Source organism: Rattus norvegicus, chromosome 9 (assembly GCF_036323735.1).
Source record: "Rattus norvegicus strain BN/NHsdMcwi chromosome 9, GRCr8, whole genome shotgun sequence".
Taxonomy (NCBI): domain Eukaryota; kingdom Metazoa; phylum Chordata; class Mammalia; order Rodentia; family Muridae; genus Rattus; species Rattus norvegicus.
The window spans coordinates 8821241-8845826 of record NC_086027.1 but is presented as its reverse complement, the minus strand read 5'-3'; the positions used below and the strand labels follow the sequence as shown (position 1 = coordinate 8845826).

Genomic DNA, 24586 nt, shown 5'->3' with positions numbered 1-24586 from the left:
CTGGTTATCCTTTGAGTAAAGGAAGAATACTGATTTGTTTGAGTTAATTTTATGCCCAGCCATGTTGCTGAAGTTGTTTATCTGGCTTAGTAGCAAGTTGGAGGGGAACATCCTCATAGAAGCAGGGGGAGGATGAGTGGGAGAGGGGAGAACCAGGAAAGGGAATAACATTTGATGGTAAACACATAAACTATCCAATAAAAATACATAAATATAAAAAAACAAGACAGCAAACACAAATGTCTGCTTCATATATGTATATAAAAGTATATCTTTAATTAAATTTATTTATTCTCTTTGCAATCCAGTATCAGCCCTCCCTCTCCTCCCAGTACTCCCTCACACAAGTTCTTTTACTATTCCCTTTTCCTCTCCCTGAAATCAAAGAAGAATTCCCCTCTGGGTTTCAAAACCTCTTCCCAGCACATCCCAGACAAGGCTGAACATTTTGGGCACCCAAGCAGGCAGGCTGACAACAGACTCAGGGACAGTCCCTTCTCTAGTTGTTTGGGGGATCTGTATGAAGACCAAGCTGCTCATTTGCTTCATATGTGCAGAGGGCTAGGTATAACCCCTGCTTATTCTTTGGTTAGTAATTCAGCCTCTTGGTATCTCCAGGTGTCCAAGTTAGTTGACTTGGTTGCTTGGTCTCCATGTGGAATCTCTGTCTTCTTTTGGTCCCTCAGTCTTTATCCCAACTGTTCCTTAAGACTCCAAGTTCCATCTCATGTTTTGGTGTGAGTATTTGTACTGGCTTGTTCTGTATGTCAACATGACACAAGAAGGAATTATCACAAAGAAAGGAACCTCAGCTGAGGAAATGCCTCCATGAGATCCTGTTTCGGCGCCAGCACCGACACACTACAGAAAATCGGGCGAAAGCCTGTGGAATTAAAGAAACACACACACACACACACACACACACACACACACACAGAGGTTATTCGTGCAAAAACACTTTACCATTACCTTGTCCCTTTTTTATGACAAGTTTTACTCACCCTAGCCCAAATCACCGAGGCCTGTTTTTGCCCATCTACCCCAATACGTCCCTGCTTCTGCGCCGGCTTCCCGGGATGTCCCATCAGGAGATCTCTCTTCTCTGATCTCGGTTCGCTGGATTCGAAGTTCAAATCTCGGTGGGACCTCCAACACCCTTTATCTTCTCTTCAGCTCTTCTGCTGAAGAATTTGTCCTTCACGATGACAGGTTGCTTAGGGAGCTTCCTCTTCTCCAGAACTTTGTAGTAGCCTGATCGAACAACATCAATGATGGGAGCAGCTCCAGTCTTGTTTTTTGCTGCATTGACCTGTGTCTGATCGCTGATCAACGTCCATAATTTATCCAGGTTGACAGTTGGGCAGAAGCTCTGGTTCCTCTTCAAGTGGTAATGCCTCATGCCAACTTCGCTGAAGTAACCTGGATGATATTTGTCAAAGTTGATCCTGTGGTGATGCATGCCTCCAGCATTCCTGCGGCCTCCTGGGTGCTTGCGGTGCTTACCGATGCGACCATGGCTGTGGCTCACGTGGCCCGGGAGTTTCTCGGTACCGTGTCGGTGCTGGCGCCAACAATCCTGCTGTAAGGCATTTTCTCAACTAGTGATCAAGGCAGGAGGGTTCGGCCCACTGTGGGTGGTGGCAATCTTGGGCTGGTATTCCTGGTTTCTATAAGAAAGCAACCGAACAAGCCAGGAGTAGCAAGCCAGTAAGTAGCATCCCTCTATTGTCTCTGCATCAGCACCTGCTTCCTGACCTGCTTGAATTCCAGTCCTGACTTCCTTTGGTGATGAACAGCAATGTGGAAGTATAAGCTGAATAAACCCTTTCCTCCCAAACTTGTTTCTTGGTCATGACGTTTTATGCAGGATTGGGGAACCTGACTAAGACTGTGTTTACATCTTTTTGTCATTGGCTGCTGGGTGGATCCACTCAGAGGACAGTTATTCTAGGTTCCTGTCTGTAAGCGTATTGTTAATAATGGCAGGGATTGGTTCTTACCCATGGAATAGGTCTCAATTTGGGTCAGGTTTTGGTTGGCCATTCCACCAGTCTCTGTTCTATCTTTGTCCCTGCACATCTTGTAGGCAGGACACCTTTTGTAACCTTTCGTAAAGACTTTGTGGATGGGTCACTGACCTTATCCTTCCACTGGGCGTACTTTCTGTCTATAAGAAGTGTCTATTTCAGGATCCATATCCCCCTACTGCTAGAATCTCAACTAGAGTTGCCCCTTCAAACCCTCTGTGGCCTCTCCTCAACCCTCCTAGATTGCCCTCCCAGCACATTTCTCTCCCATGCTTTCCTACACATGATCAGCCCCCTGCTCTGCTTCCTGCTCCATTTTCTAATCCACCCAGTTTCCTCCTTCAATTGATTTTAAATATCTACTTTATTTCCCTTTCTGAGAAAGATTCACATGTCCTTCCTTGTGCCCTCTTTGGTATTTGGCTTCTTTAGGTCTGTTGGCTATAGCATGGCTATTCTGTACTTTATGACTAAAATTCACATATAAGTGAGTACCTTTTCTTTTGCATCTGGGTTATCTCAATCAGAATATTTTCCAATTCTATCCATTTGCCTGTGAAATCCATTAAGTTCCTTGTTTTTAATGGCTGAGAACTATACTATTGTGTTGATAAACTACATTTTTTTTTCTGTATCTATTCTTCATTTGAGAGACCTGGAATGTTGGAGCATTTTTTGAGAGATTGAATAGCTGGTTCTTGAGGTAGACTTATTCCCAGTCTTCTGAGAAACCACCAAGAGGTTTTACAGAATCATACAAGATTACATTCCCAGAAGGAGTGAAGAAATGTTCCTCTTGTTCCACAACCTCACCAGCATGTGCTATCCTTTGAGTTTTTGATTTTAGACATTCTGATTCCTTCTCAGTCATTTATTGCATGTATAGAGGGGTGCTCCTGATTTCTTTGAGTTAATTTTGTATCCTTCCACTTTGCTAAAATTGTTTATCCAGTATAGGAGTTCTCTGTTTGAACTGTTGGAGTTACTTATGTACACTATCATATCATTTGAAAACAGGGATACTTTGACTTCTTTCTTTCCAATTGGTATACTCATCATCTCCTTTATTGTCTTATTGCTTTTGCTAGAACTTCAAGTACTATATTGGAGAGATATGTGAGAGTGGACAGCCTTGTCTTATCCCTGATTTTAGTGGAAATGTTTTAAGTTTCTCTCAACTTAGCTTGATGTTGGCTATTGGCTTGCCGTATATTGTCTTTATTATATTTAGGTAGGCCCCTGGTATCTCTGCTCTCTCCAGGTCTTTTAATATGAAGGGGCATTAGATTTTGTCAAATGCTTTTTCAATATCTAGTAAGATGCTCATGTTGTCTTTGTTGTTGTTGTTTTCAGTATGATCATATGGTGGATTGTGTTGATGAATTTCTGTATATTGAAACACTCCTGCATCCCTGGGACAAGACTACTTCTTCATAGTGGATGATGCCTTTGATGTATTCTTGAATTCATTTTGTTAGTATTTTATTATTTTTGCATCAATGTTCATCAGGCAAAATGGTTTGAAATTGTTTTCCTTTGTATGGTTTTAGTACCCAGATGACTATGGCCTCATAGAATGACTTTGGAAGGGTTCCTTCTGTTTGTATTTCACGGAAAATTTTGAGGAATAATGGCATTAGCTCTCCTTTGACAGTCTAGGAGAATTATGCACCAAAATGATCTGGCCCAGGACTTATTTTGGTTGGGCGATATTCAATGACTGCTTCATTTTCTTGGAGTTTAACTAATCTTCATTTAGCTTGGTAATTGGTATCTGTCTAGAAAACCATTTATTATATTTAGGTTTTCCAATTTTGTAGAATACAGACTTTGAAGTAAGATGTAATGTTTTTTTAATTTCCTCAGTTTCTGTTGTTGTATCTTCCTTATTATTTCTGATTTTGTTAATTTGGTTACTGCCTCTCTGCCCTTTAGTTAGTTTGGCTACAGATTTGATTGTCTTGTTGATTTTCTCAATGAGTCAGTTTTTGTTTTCATTGCTTTCCTCTTTCTTTTTCTTCTTTCTTTTTTTCTGTGTGTGTGCATGTGTGTGTGTGTGTGTGTGTGTGTGTGTGTGTGTGTGTGTGTATGTGTGTGTGTGTGTCTTGGTTTTAATTGATTGATTTGTGTACTGAGTTTGATTATTTCCTGCTGTCTCCAGCTCTTGTGTATCTTCGATTCTTTTTCCTAGAACCTTCAGATTTACTTTTAATTCATTAGCATAAGACCTCTCCAATTTCTTTATGATGGTATTTAGTTCTATGTACTTTCTGCTTAGCCTTACTTTCATCATGTCCCTTAAGTTTGGGTATGCTGCGCCCTCATTTTCATTGAATTCTAGAAAGTCATTTCTTTCTTTTATTTTCTTCACTGACACTGTGATCATTTTGAGTAGAGCTGTTCCGTTTTCATGTTGGTTTTCTGTCTGTTGTGTGTAGAAAGCATGTAGGTTTTCTGTTGTTGGTGAAGTCAAGCATTAATTCATGGTGATATGATAAGATTCATGAGGGTGTTTCAATCTTTTTGTATCAGTTGATATTTGCCAAGTGACTGAATAATTTGTCAATTTTTGAGAAGATTCCATAAGGTGCTGAGAAGACATCTTCATTTGTGCATTGGTGAAATCTTTAATAGATATTTGTTCAATCCATTTGAGTCAAAACTTTTCTTAGTTTCAATATTTCATTCTTTCGGTTCTGCCTCTATTACTTGTCCATTGGTGAGAGTGGAGTATTGAGGTCTTAGTGTTGTGTGGGTTTTGATGAGTGACTTAAGCTTTAGTAATATTTCTTTTATGAATGTGGGTACCTTTGCATTTGCAGATATATGTTCAGAATTGAGATGTCCTCTTGGTGGATTTTTCCTTTGAGTATGGAGTGTCCTTCACTGTCTTCGGATAACTTTCAGTTGAAAGTTTATTTTATTACATATTAGAATGCCTATTTTAGCTTGCTCCTTGGATCAGTTTGCTTGGGAAAGTGTTTTTCCAACCCTTTACTCTGAAACAATGTCTAGCTTTATTGCCGAGGTGTGTTTCTTGTATGCAGCAGAATGATGGATCCTGTTTTTCACATTCATTCTGTTAACCTGTGGTGTTTTATTGGAGAATTGAGTCCAGTGATATTGAGAGATATTATTAACCAATGATTGTTACTTCCTATTATTTTGTAGTTGTTGTTGGTTGTGTGTGTGTGTGTCTGTGTGTATATGCATGTGTTTGTGTATATGTGTGTGTGTTTGTGTGTGTGTTTGTTTTGATGGTCATGTGTGTGTATGTGTGTGTGTGTGTGTGTGTGTGTGTGTTTCTCTTCTATCAGTTTTAATGTTGTGAAATTATTTATTTCTTGTGTTTTCTTGAGTATCATTTGCCTCGTTAGGATGGAGTGTTCATTTTGGTTTCCTATGTAGGGCTGGGTTAGTGAAAAGTTATTGTTTGAATATAGTTTTGACATGAAATATTTTAGTTTCTGTATTATGGTGTCTGAAAGTTTTGCTGGGTATAGTAGTCTTGGCTAAGAGATCTGTGATCTCTGACTGTTTGCAAGACATCTGTCCAGGCCCTTCTAGCTTTTAGAATCTCAGATGAGAAATTGTATGTAATTCTCATAAGTCTGTCTTTATATATTACTTAGCCTTTTTCCCTTGCTGATTTTAAAATTCTTTCTATGTTCTATATATTTAATTGTTTATTATTATGTGGTGGGAATATTTTCTTTACTTGTCCGAACTGTTTAGTGTTCTACAAGCTCCATGTACCTTAAGAGGCATCACTTTCTTTATGTTAGCAAAAATTTCTTCTATGATTTTATTAAAGATTATTTCTTGGCTCTTGTAATGGGAATCTTCTTTCTCTATTCCTATTGTTCTTAGGTTTGGCCTTTTCATAGTGTCCCAATTTTCTAGGATATCTTTTGTCATGGACTTTTAAATTTTTCCATTGTCTTTGACTGATTTGATTGATTTCTTCTATCTTATCTTCTATACCTGACAGTCTCTCAACCATCTTCTGTATTCTGTTGGTGATGCTTACATCTATATTTCCTATCCTGCTTCCTAGGTTTTCCGTCTCCAGGATTGCCTCAATTTGTGTTCTCTTTATTGCTTCCATTCCTCTTTTTAGGTCTTAGTTTTATTCATACCCTTCACCTATTTGATTGTATTTTTCTGTATTTCTTTATATTTATTTGTTTACTCTTTTAATGCTTCCACCTGTTTGATTGTATTTTCTTGTACTTCCTTAAGGGATTTATTCATGTCATCTTTTAAAGACTCTCATTTATCAAATGGGATTACAATCCTCTTTTCATGATTCAGTGTCATAAGAAATCTAGGGGTTTCGTAGAAGGATAGCTGGGCTCTAGTGGTACCATATTGCCCTAGGGCTTGCTGGCAGTGTTCTTATGCTGTCCTTTAGGAATCACATTTTTTCTGGGGTTGGATAGATAATCATGATGGCATTTTTCAAAGGAAGGGGGAGCCCCAAGGTCAGACAATGGAGGTCAGGATACCTTCTTTTGATGGCTGTGACTCAGGCATACTGACTGTGCAGGCTGTGTCTTATTCAGACACAACTGGGGTGGCAAACAGATCCAACTATGATGGGCAGTCAGGCAGGGTTAGTTTTGCGGTCCCAAAGGTTTTCACAGGGAGTCAGGACACTTGTGGGTTCCCACAAGACTCCTCCAGATGGAGGAGCAAGGATAGACACAAAAAGGCAGGCAGTCTTTTCATATACAATCAGAAAAGCATATTCTCAAAAAATAAGAGATAAATATTCATGGAAAATTTAATCATCATCAGTGTAGTTAGTATTTATAACTATCTTCTAAAAGTACATATCCTAAGTTTCCTCCACCCTAATAAGCAACTTGCTAGTTGCAGTTTTTTACCTAGAAAGTTATTTCTCATTCCAAAAATATATAGGTCATCTATCGTCATATTCAGATTGAGTTGTAGTGGTTTCTGACTGACCTCAATCACAGGTCATGGCAACAGTAAAAGATGCTTCACATGATCACTTTCTGGTCTCTGTATGATCCTGATATGCAGGAAAGGCAAATGTGCATTCAGGATAAGTGTCTATTCCAGGAGGGACTATTTACTGCCTTTTGAAAATGAAAGTGTTCCAAAGTAGTTATTTTGCCTCTGGGTAACTGAATGGTCACCTTGGGAAATGGTGGCATATCAGAATCTCATTGTTGGAATCTGTTGTTGGATGATTTAGCACTCAGTAGTAAGCATAGCTACCTTAACTTGGTGAATGTATGTCAATATTGTTGAGTTCCATTTCTGCCATCAATCATAGATCTATTGGGCAATGACAAAGATGACCAAGAAAAGACAATGACTACTAACAAATAGAAAAGGTCATTCTATTTATTTGATTTGGAAGTTATTCTCTACAGAAGACAGCTTTAATTAGTATTTGTGCAAGACACAAATATCTTCATACTTTATTGGGCATTTGGTGAGAGCTATATATATATATATCTTTCCATCAAAATTCTTTTTCATAAATTTCCAATCTTTTTTCTTCCAAGTCCATAATTATTTAGCCAAAGAGTTGCAAAAAGCTCATGTATCTGTCTTAGTCAATGTTTTTATTCTTGCACAAAACATCATGACCAAGAATCAAGTTGAGGAGGAAAGGGTTTATTCAGCTTTTACTTCCACATTCCTCTTCATCTCTAAAAAGACTGGAACTCACACAGGGTGAGAACCTGGAGGCAGGAGCTGATGCAGAAGCCTTGGAGGGATGCTGCTTACTAGATTGCTTCCCCTGACTTGTTCATGCTTTCTTATAGAACCTAGGACTATCAGCCCAGGGATAGAACCAACCACTATGGGCCCTCTCACCCTTGATCACTAATTGAGAAAATGCCTTACAGTTGGATCTCTGGAGGCATTTCCTCAAGGGAAGCTCATTTCTCTGTGATAACTCCAGCTTGTATCAAGTTGACACACAAAACCATCCAGTATACTTTCCAAGATATATGTACAAATATTTTTTCAGTGTCAGAAATGAAGATTGTCCTGTACCAGTGTCCCCAGGTTTTTTAGGGGAACTGAAATTCTTCATCAGTTTACATCTTGGTGGTACATAGAGAATATGCAGAACTTTTTTTAAGCCACACCCTAGTACTCTTTTCCTCAGTCAGTGGAAAACAGGGCACACCATATGAGGCCATAAGGGCATGTGTCAGAGATCAGAAATAATAGGTATGGAAAATAAAAGAATTTAGGTAACTTCTTACTTACCAATATCTACAAGACTGACTTGAGTGATCACATATGAATCCCTTCTATTTGGTGATGAACTGCTACTTTGATCATCCAACTTTATTACTAGATGGAGCAGATGACAGCTCAAGATGGGTATATAATTTTATTGCCCACCATCAAAACTTTGGTTTCTACTAAGAGATTAATAACTTGCTGTTGACTGTCTTTCAAAGGGAGGATAGATAACTGCGGATAGTGGCATGGCATTTCCCTAAAACCTCAAGAGCTTCTACTGTGATTCAGCTAAGGGGGCCTACTGAAGTCAATATTGACAGACATATCAATACCCAGATTCTGTTGGATTATATTCCCACATGAAAAAGTGAACTGTACAGAATCTTGAACATACTGAAGAGCCTCCACTGAAAACTAGGAAGTGTGAAAGTAATTTGTTGAAGAGCTTGAAGTCACATACCCAAGAGAATGTGGTGTTTCCAGAACTCAAATAGGCCCATTAAGCACCATGCTTCATTTATGATTGCAGGAGGGCTTATATGTAAAAATTTTCAATCTTAGAAGGGCTATCTCTGCATATCACATAAGTAGACTCTTAGAAATTTTACTGGCTGTGAATTTGGCTGTAAGTATATCTTATCCTTTGCTGTACCTTTGCTTTACCAACAATTATAGGATGGCTGCTAAGTCCTCCTCCATTGGAATAATCAGCATAATATTAAAAATATATTAGGTCAATGAGATACCTTGTGGAAAAATATAGTGATCAACTCCCTGTGATCAGGAAGGAAAGTAAATAATTACTCGTGGCTTGCAATATGAGCGAAAATTCCTACTGTTTTTTTCCTATGGACAGGTATAGAGAAAATTTAGAAAACTAATACTATAAACAAAATACCAGGAGATTGTACCAGAAAAGTTTTTTTTGTAAGAGTACCATGTCTTGCCAGCAACTGCAAGTAGTTTAAGTTTGTGGAAATTAAATGTCATTATTCATGTTCTGTTGTTCTTATGTACATGTTAATTAAGACAGCTGAAGAGACATTTAGATGGAACCTCAATGTATGCAACTTTAAAATTCTTATCTGTGGAACTAATCTCTGTAATCCTTTCAGAAATACAATATTGATTCAGCTAAAATAAGTTTCCTGGCAAAGGTAGCTCTAATGCCTTTCATTTGACCTTTGAAATTAAAATTGTCCACATGCATAAATAAAAATGATTGTGAAGATTTTGTCAGCATCTAAGTACATCTATCTCAATCATGCATTCTGGAACTAAGAAACAGTCACAGTTTGCATACATTTTTAAAATCATCCTGTGATTACTTTCTCACCTAACTTCCATTGGAACTGACTTTGGCTGGAGGTTCAAAATGATGTTTGGCATGTCTTGAAATCAATATTAATTTATAACCACTGTATAGTACACCATGAAAGCTCTTTTTTCCTATAACAGCATACAGTTACCTAATCAGAGGATGTAGAATCCTTTGGGGGGAATGAAGGCAGAATGGTTAATTACTGATGTTTTCTGTGTTATAGTAAAGTCTTTCCAGAGGCAACCTGATCTTTCCTTCATTTAAGAATTACAACACATAAACTGACTCATCTCTGGCTTTGGTTGAGAGACCATGATTCTCTGTTGATATAACTAAAGGTAGCCTTATATTCATTGCTCTAAACAAGTTTTGCTTACATTAGTGAAGTAAAAATTTAGTAGGCTTGCTTTTTACTTCTGTCAATGCCATTATCAGCTAGATAGTGAATTTTACTGTAATGGCTTTCCATTACTATAAGTACACTTGCATTGCCATTGCTGACACTTGGCTCTTTGCTCTTGATATTCTAAAGTCTAATTTGGCTCATTAGGTGTACATTATCTATTTGATAGCTGTAGATCTAGAATAGAGACAAATAAGCTGTTCCAATGAGGTAAACCTGATCACAAATTTGTTTTTTACAATATTAGCGGATGTGCACATCTGGACACTTCATCATGGATCATTAGATTTTGCATAGCAAATCAATTTCAGCACTCAAATTTCTTTGAGTCCTTAAGTGTATTCATCAGCTCATTCATGGTAGGCTATTTATTGATCCATATGTAAATGCACTATTAGCATTCTTTTTAACTATGCAAATTGCATTAAACTCAAATTTGCTTAATTGACCCATTTTGGTGAATAAACAAAATCTAATGTAGTTGTATGCTCCTTTTATCTTCCTGTTTCCTTAGAATGCATTCTTATATTTCCTAAGCTTCTGATTGCATGAATTAGAAAACTCAATTTGCTTCTTATGAATGTAGTATACCTTATCACAAGTCACATTTTATACTACGTTTATGGGTTTGCTGAGCCTAAAGTCTAATCATCCGTATAAAAAGAAACACAGATGATGAGGGTAGTATATGTTCTGTGGTATGATATACTTAATGCTTTCCCACCTCAGGGTCTTATCATGGCTTCCAGAAATTTCAGGACTATTCTGAGAAAGCTTATGCAAAGGGAGATTTTGTGGTATTTTGCTTCTTCACAAAATTCAATCAGTTTATATTCTCACTTACATCTATAACACTGGGTTTTCCAGAATTGTTAACTTTTTTATACAGTTGCTACATTTCTAACTCCTTACAAAGATTGAGTAAAAATTGTCACAAATACTGAGACCAGAAAGTCATGCTCTGGTTATGCATGTCCCAGTGCACAGATGACTCCACAACTCTACCACCCTTGAATTAGTCATGTTGGCCATGTTATAGGTTAAACTTTCCCTCATTTTATAAGGACATGCCCAGCAAGCATCTGGAATTCTACCTGTTCTAAATGACACAGTTCCAGCATCTCAGCCCAAGCCAGAAATTTATACTTATTCCCCAAACTGCTAAAAATTCCTCAAGATTTATATAGCCTTTACTTACTTCTAATAGAACTGGTTTTTTTAAAAAAACGTCTCCAATGACATTTCTCCCACACACATGACAACCAAGATCCTGCCTAATTCACTTTTCTGGTCAAGCTTCACTTCCTAATCCCAGCCTGATGCACAATGGTGCCTGAATAACCCTAGGGGTAAAGCAGATCTGGGATGGCAACAAATCCATAGTCTTATGTAATTCTTTCAGTAGCTTACACAATGGGTAAACATCGATGATGATTTTACACTTCTAGGAAATTCTCTAGAAAATGTCAGTTTAGTGAAATTTGGTGATTCACATATCACTTGTCCACTGGGTAACTTTATCCTCACAATTCTAATTCTCCAGAAGAGCTCTTTCTACTGCCATTTTTATTTACCAGGATCATCTAGAGGTAAAACAATTTATGAGTTTAGCTTACATACTAACTGTTGGAATGTCCAACAATAGGTCTTGTGTATGCTGGAAAGCTGCAATAGCTCATAGTAAATCTTGTGGTGAAGGGCTGAGGGCTGCTTAAAGATTCATTCATCTTTAGTCCATGTTGAATGAAAACGTCACCGACATACTCACTGCTGAGGAGCGAAGGTAGGCAGGTAAGAGCAGCACTGTTTTTCCGTCAGATCTATTGATATCTGGTCTCATACTGGAAGATATTGCCCACTCCTATGTACAGTCTCTGTCATTCAGCCAATTATTCATGCAAGTATTTAACAAACCCACTAATAGCTTTCCCCTTAATTGATTACAAATCTGTTCAAAGGTACAATCAATATTAATCATCAACTTTTCTCCTTGCAATTTGTTTTCTATGCCTTTTCTTTATTTTAACTTTGTCTTCTGTTTTCTCCTCTCCCTATTTCTTTAACTTTTTAACTTAATATTTCTACAGTTGCATTCTTTATAATGGCAAAGTACACCCTACAATATTTTTTGCATTTTCATTTATGTTCAGTGTTTTATAATAATGCAGCTTTAAGGATATGCTTATACTGTGTTCAGTCTGCAGCTCTTGCTTTTGCAGCAGTTTGCACTACTTCATCCTGTTATAGCCATATAATATTCTAGATGGACATCTTGTTACTTGGATGTCTTTTTAGCTGAGGAAAAAGACACAATTTATTGCACTGTCTGTATAGATAGATGTTCTGTATTTCCATTTTTCTGAAGATAGTATGCTTGCAATGAAATTTAGTTATGCTTTAAATTGTCTTAGGAACAAGGTTAAAGATTCTCTAGAGATTGAGAAAAAAGGAACAGCAATGTTTCTCTCCCAGTCTGAATCTTAAACAGTAGTTTCTGTTACTGTCAATGAGGCAGCTTCAGCAACGAGTATCTGTAAGATGTGAAATGCTGTAGGAAATAACCAAGGATTTGAAGTGAAGAACCTAAAATATATCTGGCTGATATTATTCTCAAAGCAGAATTTGGGATCGAATATTCTCAGCTATGCTTTAATAATGATTTAATAAATTTCATTAAATCAGCAATATGAAGAAATTTTTGTTTGTAAGCATTAGAGTTCTCATATCTGTATTTTTAAGTATTTCAGAATATTATAAGGGAATATTTTAAAAACCTCTATTTTCTTAAGCTGGAAAATCTGAAAAAAATAAATATCTAGATTCAAACAAAATACCAAAATTAAAGCAAGAGGAAGTCACTACACAAACAGCCCCATAACAAGTGTGAAGTAGCAATAGTAATAATAATTAATAATAATAATAATAATAATAATAATAATAATAATAATAATAATAATAATAAATTTTCCCTAGAAAGGAGTCCAGGGCTAGATGGACTTGTGGCAGGATTCTTTCAGATTTTAAAAGCAGATGTACAGTTAATCCTTTTAGAAATCTTTTTATAGGCATATAATCATTATAGATTGAAGATGTTATAGCTGGGTTGGTATTTACCTTTTTACTCCAGAGGCATGTATGGGACCTTCAAGTGCTGTGAATGCTAGTCCAAAGGGATGAAGGCTCTAGATTGGCACCAGCTTGAATGATCCATATTAAATGAGTTCTGTGGGTGTTGTCTTCAGTAGTAGGGCTTTGCTTGCTCTGGAAAGCAAGCAATAATCTTAGCAATAGCCTGGGTATGTTGGAAGGATTTGAAAGGGGCCCCTTTACCCAAAAACTTCATTCGATGACAAGAGATATTCAGTCATGGCTCCATCTCTCCCATCATTTGGAAATTCCATTTAGATCACTTTCATACCTGTATGTACTTTAGGAAAGATCTATTATAGTAGTTTTTCATATTCTCTGCAATTGGCCCTTAGTTTTAGCTGTCCCTCCCCATATTTCCTCCCTCCTTCATGTTTGATCTTCACATTATAGTCTCCTCATTTGTGCATCTATTTACCCATTCTGTCTGAGGAAATCCACTTTTAATACTAACTTTTTTTCCTACAACCATTAATTTAAAGTAGCTGTGCTTTGTGACATAATATTATGTACTATTTCTGTAGATGTGGTTGTCAGCTTTCTAGTAGTACATACCATATATGGCATGTTTAGAAAAGCACAGAACAGGGGCTGGGGATTTAGCTCAGTGGTAGAGCGCTTACCTAGGAAGCGCAAGGCCCTGGGTTCGGTCCCCAGCTCCGAAAAAAAGAACCAAAAAAAAAAAAAAGAAAAAAAGAAAAGCACAGTACAGAGAACATGATGGTTCAATAGCATGTTTGTACTGTCAGTATTTAAGAAGTCAACCAGACACTTAAAAATAACAAAAAAAATATTGTGGAAAGCTCTTACATTAAAGATATGCAGACATCTTTTGCCATTATTCCCTAAACAGTGATGCAAGAACAATTTATGCAGCTGTCACATAACTCCATTGTATTTCTACCTGAGGAATATGGAAGCTACACTTCTAGATATAAGGATAAGGAAATGTTCAGAAGTAGTCTTTCCCAGATATGTAAGATCATGCAATGAATCAGTGTATATTTTCAAAGGATAGCTTTGATGATTTTCCAACATTCACAGCATACAATTCATGGTGAACTGTATTTCAGCTGTATTGCATTAAGGAGATAATACTTCTCCAAAATAGCCATATTGTCTGTTGTTTCTAGGTAAGAAGCCTGTGTTTACAGTGTCATGAAGTCTCCTGATTACCAGAGTCCCAGGATCTGTAAATATAAGTTATATATTTGTCAAAGGTTGGGAATCAACAGAAGAGGGCATAGAGTCACAAGACTGAAAACTATATACCCTGACTTAAGCCATTCATCTGTGACACACAACTTCATTTGAAGGGCTTGACATTCCAAGTTATGTTAAAAATAGAACAAAAAAATTATATTTCTTACTACTATTGATGTACAAATGTGTAGTTTAGAGAATGCATAGAATATATTTTTTTGTTTCTGTGTATGTATAGACGAGAGGTCCACAGTGCTCTTTGAAACTTCTCCTTTTTTTCTGAAATAGGGTTTCTCTTTGTAGTCCTGGCTGTCCTAAAACTTGCTCTGGCTGATAATTTTCCATTTTATCTTTTAGGGTAGGGTCTTTCACTGAACCTAAAGTTCACCCGTTTGTTACCCAAATTTTTTGAGAGTAAAAAGTTATGTATTGTACATTACTTAGAAAATTGGGGGTCTCTTATATATGGTTCTCAGTCTTGTTAATAAAATAATCTAAACATAGTCTTGGAAAAAGTTTAAATACAATTTTATTACAGTTTGAGGGAAAAAAGCAGGGTAGGCAAGCTGTAAAACCTGGCAGTTTTAGAAGGAGGATGATGGAGAATAGAAAGAAAGAAAACTGTCATTTCTAAGCCTCCAGGAAGCATACAGGGTAGCATAGGAGAATCCATCAGAAAGCCCAGAGCACTGGGGAAAACATGGCTAGGCTTTGAACAATATCTGAAAGAAAAAACAGATAGAAGAATAATGGAGATGGTTGGGGTTGAGGTTTGGAGGCAGACTACAGAAATGGCTGCTCTTGCAGCAGAACAGATTTCAGTTCCAGCTCTATGTGAAGTATTTCATAAGACTCTGTAATGGAACAACCTGGGGATTCAGAATTTGATACCTCTCACCTTTGCAAGCCCCTGTACTCAGTGCACATACTCAAACAGAATGGCATATATACATAAAATTTTAAAAATTATATATTTAAAAATAAAATGGTTATACTTTACTGAGTACTTATTACTGCTCTCATCAGACTGCTATGAGATGAGAGTTATAAGCATCTGCATGGGAAAAATGTTTTGTTAAGGTATAAGAGGGCATTATCTTAATGAGGGATAATCATTCCTCCTATTGCCTTAACATGGCTTTAGAAAAATTAGCTTAAAGTACTTGAGGGAAAAAAAAGAAAAAAGAAGTACTTGAAGAATAGTCTCTTGGCCAGGTAGTTGAACCATACCACTTGGGTTAACTATTAAAGGAGGAAACAAAAGAATGTGAAGTTCTCATTTTTGCAGCAAAGCAGAATGTTGGGTCTCCACCTAGTGCAAGAGTCTATTTTCATTTTTAAGTTTTATGTATATTTAAAACAAGATTCCATTGAAATGTTATCACAACATAAAGCACTAACATTGTTATAGATTATATATGCTTGCTGCCTCCATGCACTTTCTAGGCAGTTGTTTTGGCTAAACATTGATAACCCTGAAGAAATTGCTTCCTTTATTGGATCTCAACAAAGCTGTGAAGACCGTTCACAACACCCACACAAGGATAATCTTACAGACTCGTCTATGCTGTCTGGCCAATATACCCCAGAGATATTCTTCTTTTGGAATTCCTGTTGCTACTATTTCAGGGGTAATACTGTCACACCCAACTTTTACATAGATGCTGGGTGTCGACTTGCACAGTAGGCATTATCAAATGAGCTCTCCTTAACCTAGAATTTTGAACTTTAAAACCTAATTTAACTTCCTGCCATATGTCATCTGTATGGGCTTTACTACCAGTGTCCACAGCAATACATTGCAATGGACCTCTGCCTTTTCATTCAGAGCACGTATCACTAATCCACATTAGAATTGCCTGGTTGAACCCATTGAAAGACTTCACAACATGGTGCTCCAAGTAATTACTCCCAATCTATTTGTTTTTATCATTAGCACCATTTCATTTTTATTATCCACTATCTACTGGCACAACACCTTAATGAACCTGCGCTTATTATTCCACCTGTAATGTTTTTGTGAGAACAGTCCTTACTAAACTTTCAACAGTATAATCTATTATATGACTGAGTTCCTATCTCTTTTATTCTTCTTTTATTTTCTCATTTGTTTTCATCTGGTTTTATATCTTTTGTTGTTTCAATTTCTAAAAATGGATTTGGGCAACACTATGTGGTCTCATAAGTTAAACAAAACAAAACACCTTTCACAGCTGTTCTGTTCTAAAAAATATGTTAGAAAATTGTCACAAAAGCATCATATTCAGATGGATATTAGAAAGGAATGTAAACTTAAACTTTAGCTGCATTTCGCAAGGCTTAGAGGTTTTCTGAAAGAGTACGAAAAGCACACACAAGGAAAGAAGTCAAAACTGTATAAAAGAGCAAGAATCAGCACTTCTGACAAGTTTCTTTGAGTTGCTGACATTCTTACTCCAGACACCAACTTTAGATCCTTAGCATACTATGTGCTCTATCACCCAGCACCAAAAGGCTGACATCTTTCCTGCCTAACTTGTTTTCTGAACAGTGATTGTGGGAAAGAATGAGAACAAATATGTTCTGTAGATAAAACCTTGCATCTTTGTCGGTCTTACAAAGTCAACCCTGTCAGCTTGATAAATGTGTGCTTATGTGAAATATGTGAATGATTGGGCAATTGTCAGTGATGAAGGTGCAGCAGTGAAAACAGTAAGCATAATTCTTTATTTAAGGTCTATTTATTTTTTATATTTATGTCTGTATATGCACAGGTCCATGTGTGTTCATGAGAGTATATGTGCCCATAGAAGCTAGGGGAGTCCAAAACAGTGTATCCGAAGTTACAGGACTCATGAACTTCCTGAAGTGGGTGCTAAGACCTGAACTTAGGCCATCTTGAAGTGCAGATTCACTTTTAACTGACTGTCCACCAAAGAGATTCAGGAGAACAGATAGAAGGCAGATAAGAAGTAGTCTCCATAGTAAGTATTATACTAAGGTCTATAATAAATGCCAGTGGTTACTGAGATTTGGAATTCTGCCTTGCAAAAGCACAGAACAGATAGGCTCCATCTTAAAAATGATCAATACCTCTACAAAGAACAGTGACCTCTATGCATCCTTTGCTCCTCCTACTATGAGTTGTCATTTCTAATTTCACTAATGGTCATTGTGATGGTTTGCCTTTGTTCATCCCAGAGAATAGCACTATTGGAAGGTATGGCCTTGTTGGAGGAAGTGTGTCACTGTGGGGTTCGGTTTGGTGATCTTCCTCCTAGCTGCCTGAGGATGTCCAGTCTGTTTCTGGCTTCCTTTGGATGAAGATGTAGAACTCTCTGCTCCTCCTGCACCATGACTGCCTAGATGCTTCCATGCTCCCACCTTGATGATAATGAACCGAACTTCTGAACTTGTAAGCCAGCCCCAATTAAATGTTGCTGTCTATAAGACTTGCCTTGGTCACAGTGTCTGTTCACAGCAGAAAACCCTAACTAACAGTCTTCTTAATGGACATTTGCACCATCACTCATTTATATTTCTTTTTCTACTTCCTCAGGCACTTTCTCTTTTCAGTTCTCATTGTCCCTGGACTTTAATGTAATTCCATATTAAATGTTCCTAATAGCGTAGTACCCTAGGCTATTACACTCTTCTGATAATACTAATGTAATAAAAAAATACAGCTTTGAAATAAGACCATTCTATTCACTAGTGTGGTACTTGGTGTAATGAAGCAATTTGTAAGTAATTAGCCTTGTGATTCCATAGTTATCTGTAAATCTGCAGGGTTAACGCCACCTTGTAAGGCTTCTACATTGCAAACAGCTCTAAAACACGACTTAAAGTTTTCTATTTATGATCTTATTCATGCAATAAAATGTAAATGACCCTGTATTAGTTTCTGTTATGATACCACTGTCAATAATGTTAGGAACTGATACCATAACTAAGACAATGTATAAAAATGAATCATTTAATTGGCAGCTTGCTTATAGATTCAGAAGGTGAATCCATGATTATTATGGCAGGAAGTATGATTAGGCTGGCAGCCATGTTACCAGAGCAGCAGTTGAGAGAATATATCTGCTACATAAGCAGAAGACAGTGAGAAACTGAGTCTGTCATTGGCTTTTGAAACTTTAAGGCCCATCCTCAGTGACTCACCTTCTTGAATATGGCCATACATTTCCTAACCCTCAAATATATGAGCCCATTGGGCCCATCAAAATCACCATTCTCATTCAAATCACCACAGATCACACCTATGTATCAATCACTGGCAATAAATCATAAAATGTATTTTAAAGTAATTCTTTAGATCTTTGGCCTCCTCAGACCGCCAGTTTGTCTACCCCTCTAAAGACCTCACAGTCTGAAGTCTGCCCAAGAGGTCTGCTACAGCCAGGGAGAAGCAGTGGGAGTGGGTGAGTAGAAGGGGGAGCATCCTCATAGAAGCAAGGGGAGGAGGGATGGAAGAGGCAGGGATGAGGAAAGGGGATAACATCTGAAATTTAAATACATAAAATATCCAATAAAATACAAAAACTATATGAAAAAACTATATTTGATATAAATGAGTAACCAAAACATGTTTAAGAAATGCAGGAAAACACAATCAAGTAGCCAAAGATTTGAACAAAGTGGTCCAAGACTAAAAAGTAGAAGAAGAAACAATAAAGAAAACACAAATGTAAGCAACCCTAGAGATGGAAAATCTAGGGAAGACTCCAGGAAATACATATGAAAGCATCAACAACAAAATACAGGAGTTAGAAAAGAGAGACTCAGGAGTAGACAATACGTTATAAGATATCTACACAATGTTCAAAAGCAATTCAAAACAGAAAAACTTCTAATCCAAAACATCCAGGAAGTCCAGAACACAATGAAAAGACCAAACCTAACAATAACAGGAACAGGAATAGGTTGCCAGCTCAAAGGACCCAAAAATGCTTCAACAAAATCATAGAAGAAAACTTCCTCAACCTAAAGAAAGAGATGGCAATAAATCTACAAGAAGCCCACAGAACACCAGATAGATTGGATCAGAAAAGAAAATCTCATCACATAATAAGCAAAATACTAAATGCAAAGAGCAAAGAAAAATAATAAAATAAAATAAAAGCTGCAAGAGAAAAAGGCCAAGAAACAGATAAAGGTAGACCTATCAGAATTAGACTGAACTTCTCAACAGAGGCAATAAAAGCCCGAACAACCTGGACAGAGGACATGCAGACCCTAAGAGAACACAAATGTCAGCCCAGGCTACTATCTCTGGCAAAACTCTCAATTATCATAGATGGAGAAAACAAAATATCCCATGACAAAACTAAATTTAAACAATATCTATCTACCAATTCAGCAATATATAGTATTCTAGAAGGAAAACTCCAACACAAGGAGGGTACTTACACCAAGGAAAAAAACAATATATTAACCATCTCACAAAAAAACGAAAAGGAGATCACATACATGTAATGCCACCTACAACAATGAACATAACCAAACTAACGATCATCTATGTCTAGTATCTCTCAATATCAACAGACTCATTTCCAAAATAAAAAGAGAAAAGCTAACAGACTGAATACGCAAGCATAATACAGTACTTGGCTGCATACGAGAAATACACCTCAATCAAAAGATAGACACTACCTCAGGGTTAAAGGCCGGATTTTAAAAAAAATTCTTCCAAGCATATGGTCCCAAGAAGGAGTTGCCATCCTAATGTCCAATAACATTGACTTTCAACCAAAAGTTATCAAGTGAGATGGGAAAGGACACTTCATATTCATCAAGGGACAAGTCCACCAAGAGAAACTCTCAATTCTGAACATCTATGCCCAAATGAAAGGGTGCCAACATGTATGAAAGAAATTTTACTAAAGCTCTAAATAGACATTGAAACCCACATAATAATAGTAGAAGACTTCAACACCCTACATTTACCAATAGACAGATCATGGAAACAGAAACTAAACAGAGACAAAATGAAACTAATAGAAGTTCTGAACAAAATGGATTTAATAGATTTATGCAGAACGTTTCACTCTGAAAGAAAAGAATATACTTCTCAGCACGTTGTGGTACCTTCCCAAAATTAGCCATATAATTTGTCACAAAATCAGCCTCCACAGATACAAGAAGATTGAAATAATCCCATGCATCCTATCAGGTCACTATGGACTAAGACTAAACATAAACAACAATGAAAAGTACAACAGAAATCCCACACACCCATGGAAATTTCCACTCAATGATAACTTGGTCAGGGAACAAATAAAGAAATTAAAGACTTCCTGAAAAAAATATTGAACAGCATACCCAAACTTATGGGACACAATGAAAGCAGTGCCACGAGGAATATTCATAAAACTAATTGGCCCCATAAAAAACTGGAGAGATACAACACTAAGAGTTTAACAGTACATCTGAAAGCCTTAGAACATAAAGAAGCAAACATTCCCAAGAGGAGTGGAAGCAAGAAATAGTCAAAATCAGGACAGAAATTGACAAATAGAAACAAACAGAACTATACAAAGAATCAACCAAACTAAAAGCTAGTTCTTTGAGAGAATCAGCAACATAGACAAACCTCTAGCCAAACTAACTAAAAGCACTGGGATAGTATCCACATAACAAAATCTGAACTGAAAAGGGAGACATAGCAACAGAAATGGGGGAAATCCAAAAAAATCACCACATCCTACTAGACTTCCAAAAAGAGTTAATATCAATACTCCTCAAAATATTCTGTAAAATATAAACATAAGGAACACTACCTAAGTCATTCTATGATGACATAATAACTATGCTACGTAAACCACACAAAAACCCAACAAAGAGGACTTCAAACCAATTTCAATTGCGTGAATAATGATGCAAAAAATACTCAACAAAATTCCAGCGTATGGCATTAAAAACATCAAAATGATCATTCATGATGATCATGTAGGCTTCATTTCAGGGACATGAAATTGATTCAATATATGCATATCCATTAAAGTGATTCACTATATAAACAAACTCAAAGGAAAATAAAACCACACGAGCATCTCCTTAGATGCTGACAAAGCATTTGACAAAATACAACACCCCTTCATGTTAAAAGGATTGGAGAGATGGGGAGTTCAAGGCTTTTATGTAAACACAGTAAAAGCAATAAAACAACCAATTAAACAGCCAATATCAAATTAAATGGAGAGAAACTTGAAACAATCCCTTTAAAACCTGGGACAGGAATGGTAAAATTAACACAGTAAAAATGACCATCCTTCTAAAAGCATTCTACAGATTCAATAAAATCCCTATCAAAATTCTAGCTTGAGAAATAAGACAACAAATAAAGATCAAGGAGATAAAAATTGACAAAGAATAAATCAATGCATCAATTTTTGTAGATGATATGATAGTATACAAAAGCAACCCCAAAAATTTTACCAGAGAACATCTACAGCTGATAAACAACTTGAGCAATGTTGCCAGATATAAAATTAACTCAAACAAAACAATAGCCCTCCTTTGTGCAATTGATAAGCAACCTGAGAAAGAAGATAGCAAGACAACATCCTTCACAATAATCACAAATAATATAAAACAATTTGGGGTAAGTCTAACCAAATAAGTGAAAGTTCTATATGACAAGAACTTCAAATCTATCAAGAAAGTAATCTAATAACTCAGAAAATGGAGAGATCTCCCATGCTCACAAATAGGTAAAATTAACAAAGTAAAAATGACCACCCTTCTAAAAGCAATCTACAGATTCAATGAATTACCTATCAAAATTCCAACACAATTTCTCAAAGACATGGTAAAAGGAATACCCAATTTCATATGGAAAAACAAAAACCCAGGATAGTGAAAGCATTTCTTAACAGTAAAAGAAATTCTGGGGTAATTACCACCCTTGAGGTCAAATTTTACTATATACAGAGCAATAATGATAAATGACATGGAATTGGTACAAAGACAGACAGGTTTCTTAATAGAATAGAATTGAAGACCCATAAATAAAACTACACACCTATGCATACTTGGTATTTGGAAAAGAAGCCAAAAATATACAATGGAAAAAGAAAGCATTTTCAATAAGTGGTGGTGGTCTAAATAACATTAGAAAACTGACAATAGGTATGTGGAAAAATGAAAACAGATCCATATTTTCCATCTTGCACAAAGCTCAAGTGTGAGTATATCAAGAACCTCAACATAAAAACAGAAAAACTGAATTAAATAGAAGAGAAAGTGGAAAAGAACCTGAAACTCATGGGCATTGGGCAGGGGGCAGGAGAGACAAAATTCCCTAAACAGAACTCCATTGGCCTAGATTCTAAGATCAACAATCCAGAAACCTCATGAAATTGAAAAGATCCTATAAGGGAGAGGACATAGTCAATAGGACAAATCAACAACCCACAGATTGGAGAAAAGAAAAATTTTCACTAACCCTTCATCCAATAGAGGACTAATATGTAAATTGTATAATGAACTCAACAAGTTAACCTCAAAAAAAACCAAACAACCCAAGCAAAAAATGGGGTACAGAGCTAAGCAGAGAATTCACAACAGAGGAATCTTGAATGGGTAAGAAGCCCTTAAAGAAATGTTCAAAGTCCTTAGTGATCAGGGAAATAAATGCAAATCAAAACAACCCTGAGATTTGACCATATACTAATCATAATGGTTAAGATCAAAATCTCAGGTGACAGTACATGCTGTCAAGCATGCTAAGAAAGAACACTCCTCCATTGCTGGGGGCATTGGAACATGGTACAAGCAATCTGAAAATCAAACTAGAGGTTCCTCAGAAATTTGGAACTAGATCTACCTGAAGTACCATCTATACAACCCTTAGGCATATACCCAAAACTAGTTTGTGATAATTAAATGTCATTATTTATGATCTCTTATTTTTATGTACATGCTAATTAAGACAGCTGAAGATATATTTAGATGGAACCTCAATATATATATATATATATATATATATATATATATCTTTAAAATTCATAGCACCCTCATTTGCAATAGCCAGAAGCTGAAAACCATCCAGATATCCCAAAGGGAAGAATCGATATGGAAAATGTGGTTCATTTACACAAAGGAATACTATTCAGCTATTAAGGATGAGGATATCATATGTTTGTAGGCAAATGTATGGAACTAGAAAATATCATCCTGAGTGAGGTAGCTCATAGCCAAAAAGACATCAATGGTATGTACTCACCAATAAGTGGATATTAGCCAAAATGTACAGAATACCCAGCATACAATCCACAGAACTCAAGAAGTTTAACAAGACAAAGTGTCCAAGTAGAGATGTTTTAATCCTGCTTGGGCGGGATGAGAGAACAACCACTGAAGGCAGAGGGAGGAAGGGACCCGTGTAGAAGATGGGAGGGGCAAGTTAAAGAAGCCCTGAGGGCTTCAGAATGAATGAAAATATGCAACCTCGAAGGTCAGAGGTGGGGGGATTCTCTATAATGTACTTGAGATCTGGGAGGCAAGGGACTCTCAGGAGTCAAAGGGAAGAAGCTTAGATGAAATACACAGCAGTGAGGAGAGGAAACACATAAAGTCCACCTCCAGTAGAAAGACAGAACATCAAGTGGGAGCATGGCGTTGCCATCCCACAGTCAAACATTCTGATCCAGAATTGTTCCTGTCCATAAGATCTGTAGGGACAAAAGTGGAGAAGATACTGAAGGAAAGGAGGTCCAGTGAGTCACCCAATTTGGGATCTACCTCAAGGGTAGGTTATAAGGCCTGGCTCTATTAGTAATGTTATGATGTTCTTACAGACAGGAGTCTACAACCAATGGATTGAAGTTGGGGACCCCTATGGTTGAATTAAGGAAATGCTGGAAGAAGCTGAGGAGTAGGATGATCCCATCGGAAAACTAGCAGTCTCAACTAACCCAAACCCCTGAGATCTCTCAGACACTGATCTACCAACCAGGCAACATACACTACCTGGTCCTAGGCCCAGCAGAAGGTCTGGCCTCAATGAGAGAACAAGCACTTAAACCTTGAGGGACTTGAGGCCCCAGGGAGTGGAGAGGCCTGGAGGGGGCTTGGTAGGTTGAGGGTTTGGGGACATTCTGTTGGAGACTATGAGGAGGAATGGAATGAGGAACTGTGGAAGGGTGGCCCAGGAGTGGGGATAACAACAGGACTGTAAAAAATAAAAGTAATAATAATAATAAAAAAGAAGATAGTACAGAAATCACAATTACAATCCTTTTGATATGGGGGCATCAAGAG

The 24586-nt window shown here is 37.0% G+C and overlaps 1 protein-coding gene across 1 annotated transcript; it reads right to left on the bottom strand.

The window, feature by feature from the left end:
• Nucleotides 1-1129: 1129 nt before the first annotated feature.
• Rpl27al9 (ribosomal protein L27A like 9) lies at nt 1130-2196 on the bottom strand. Its single transcript, XM_039084958.1, has 2 exons — nt 2161-2196; nt 1130-1576 (listed from the first exon to the last, which is right to left on the bottom strand). Exons 1-2 carry the CDS (start codon nt 2194-2196, stop codon nt 1130-1132), a joined length of 483 nt encoding a protein of 160 aa, XP_038940886.1.
• Between the last annotated feature and the right edge of the window lie 22390 nt (nt 2197-24586).

Bases quoted from the DNA above. Each gene is read 5' to 3' on its own strand.
- Rpl27al9 (XM_039084958.1), bottom strand. From the start codon at position 2,196: ATGGATCCTGAAATAGACACTTCTTATAGACAGAAA. The intron at 1,577-2,160 runs GTACGCCCAGTG...GCCTTACAGCAG, and splicing joins ACACTTCTTATAGACAGAAA to GATTGTTGGCGCCAGCACCG.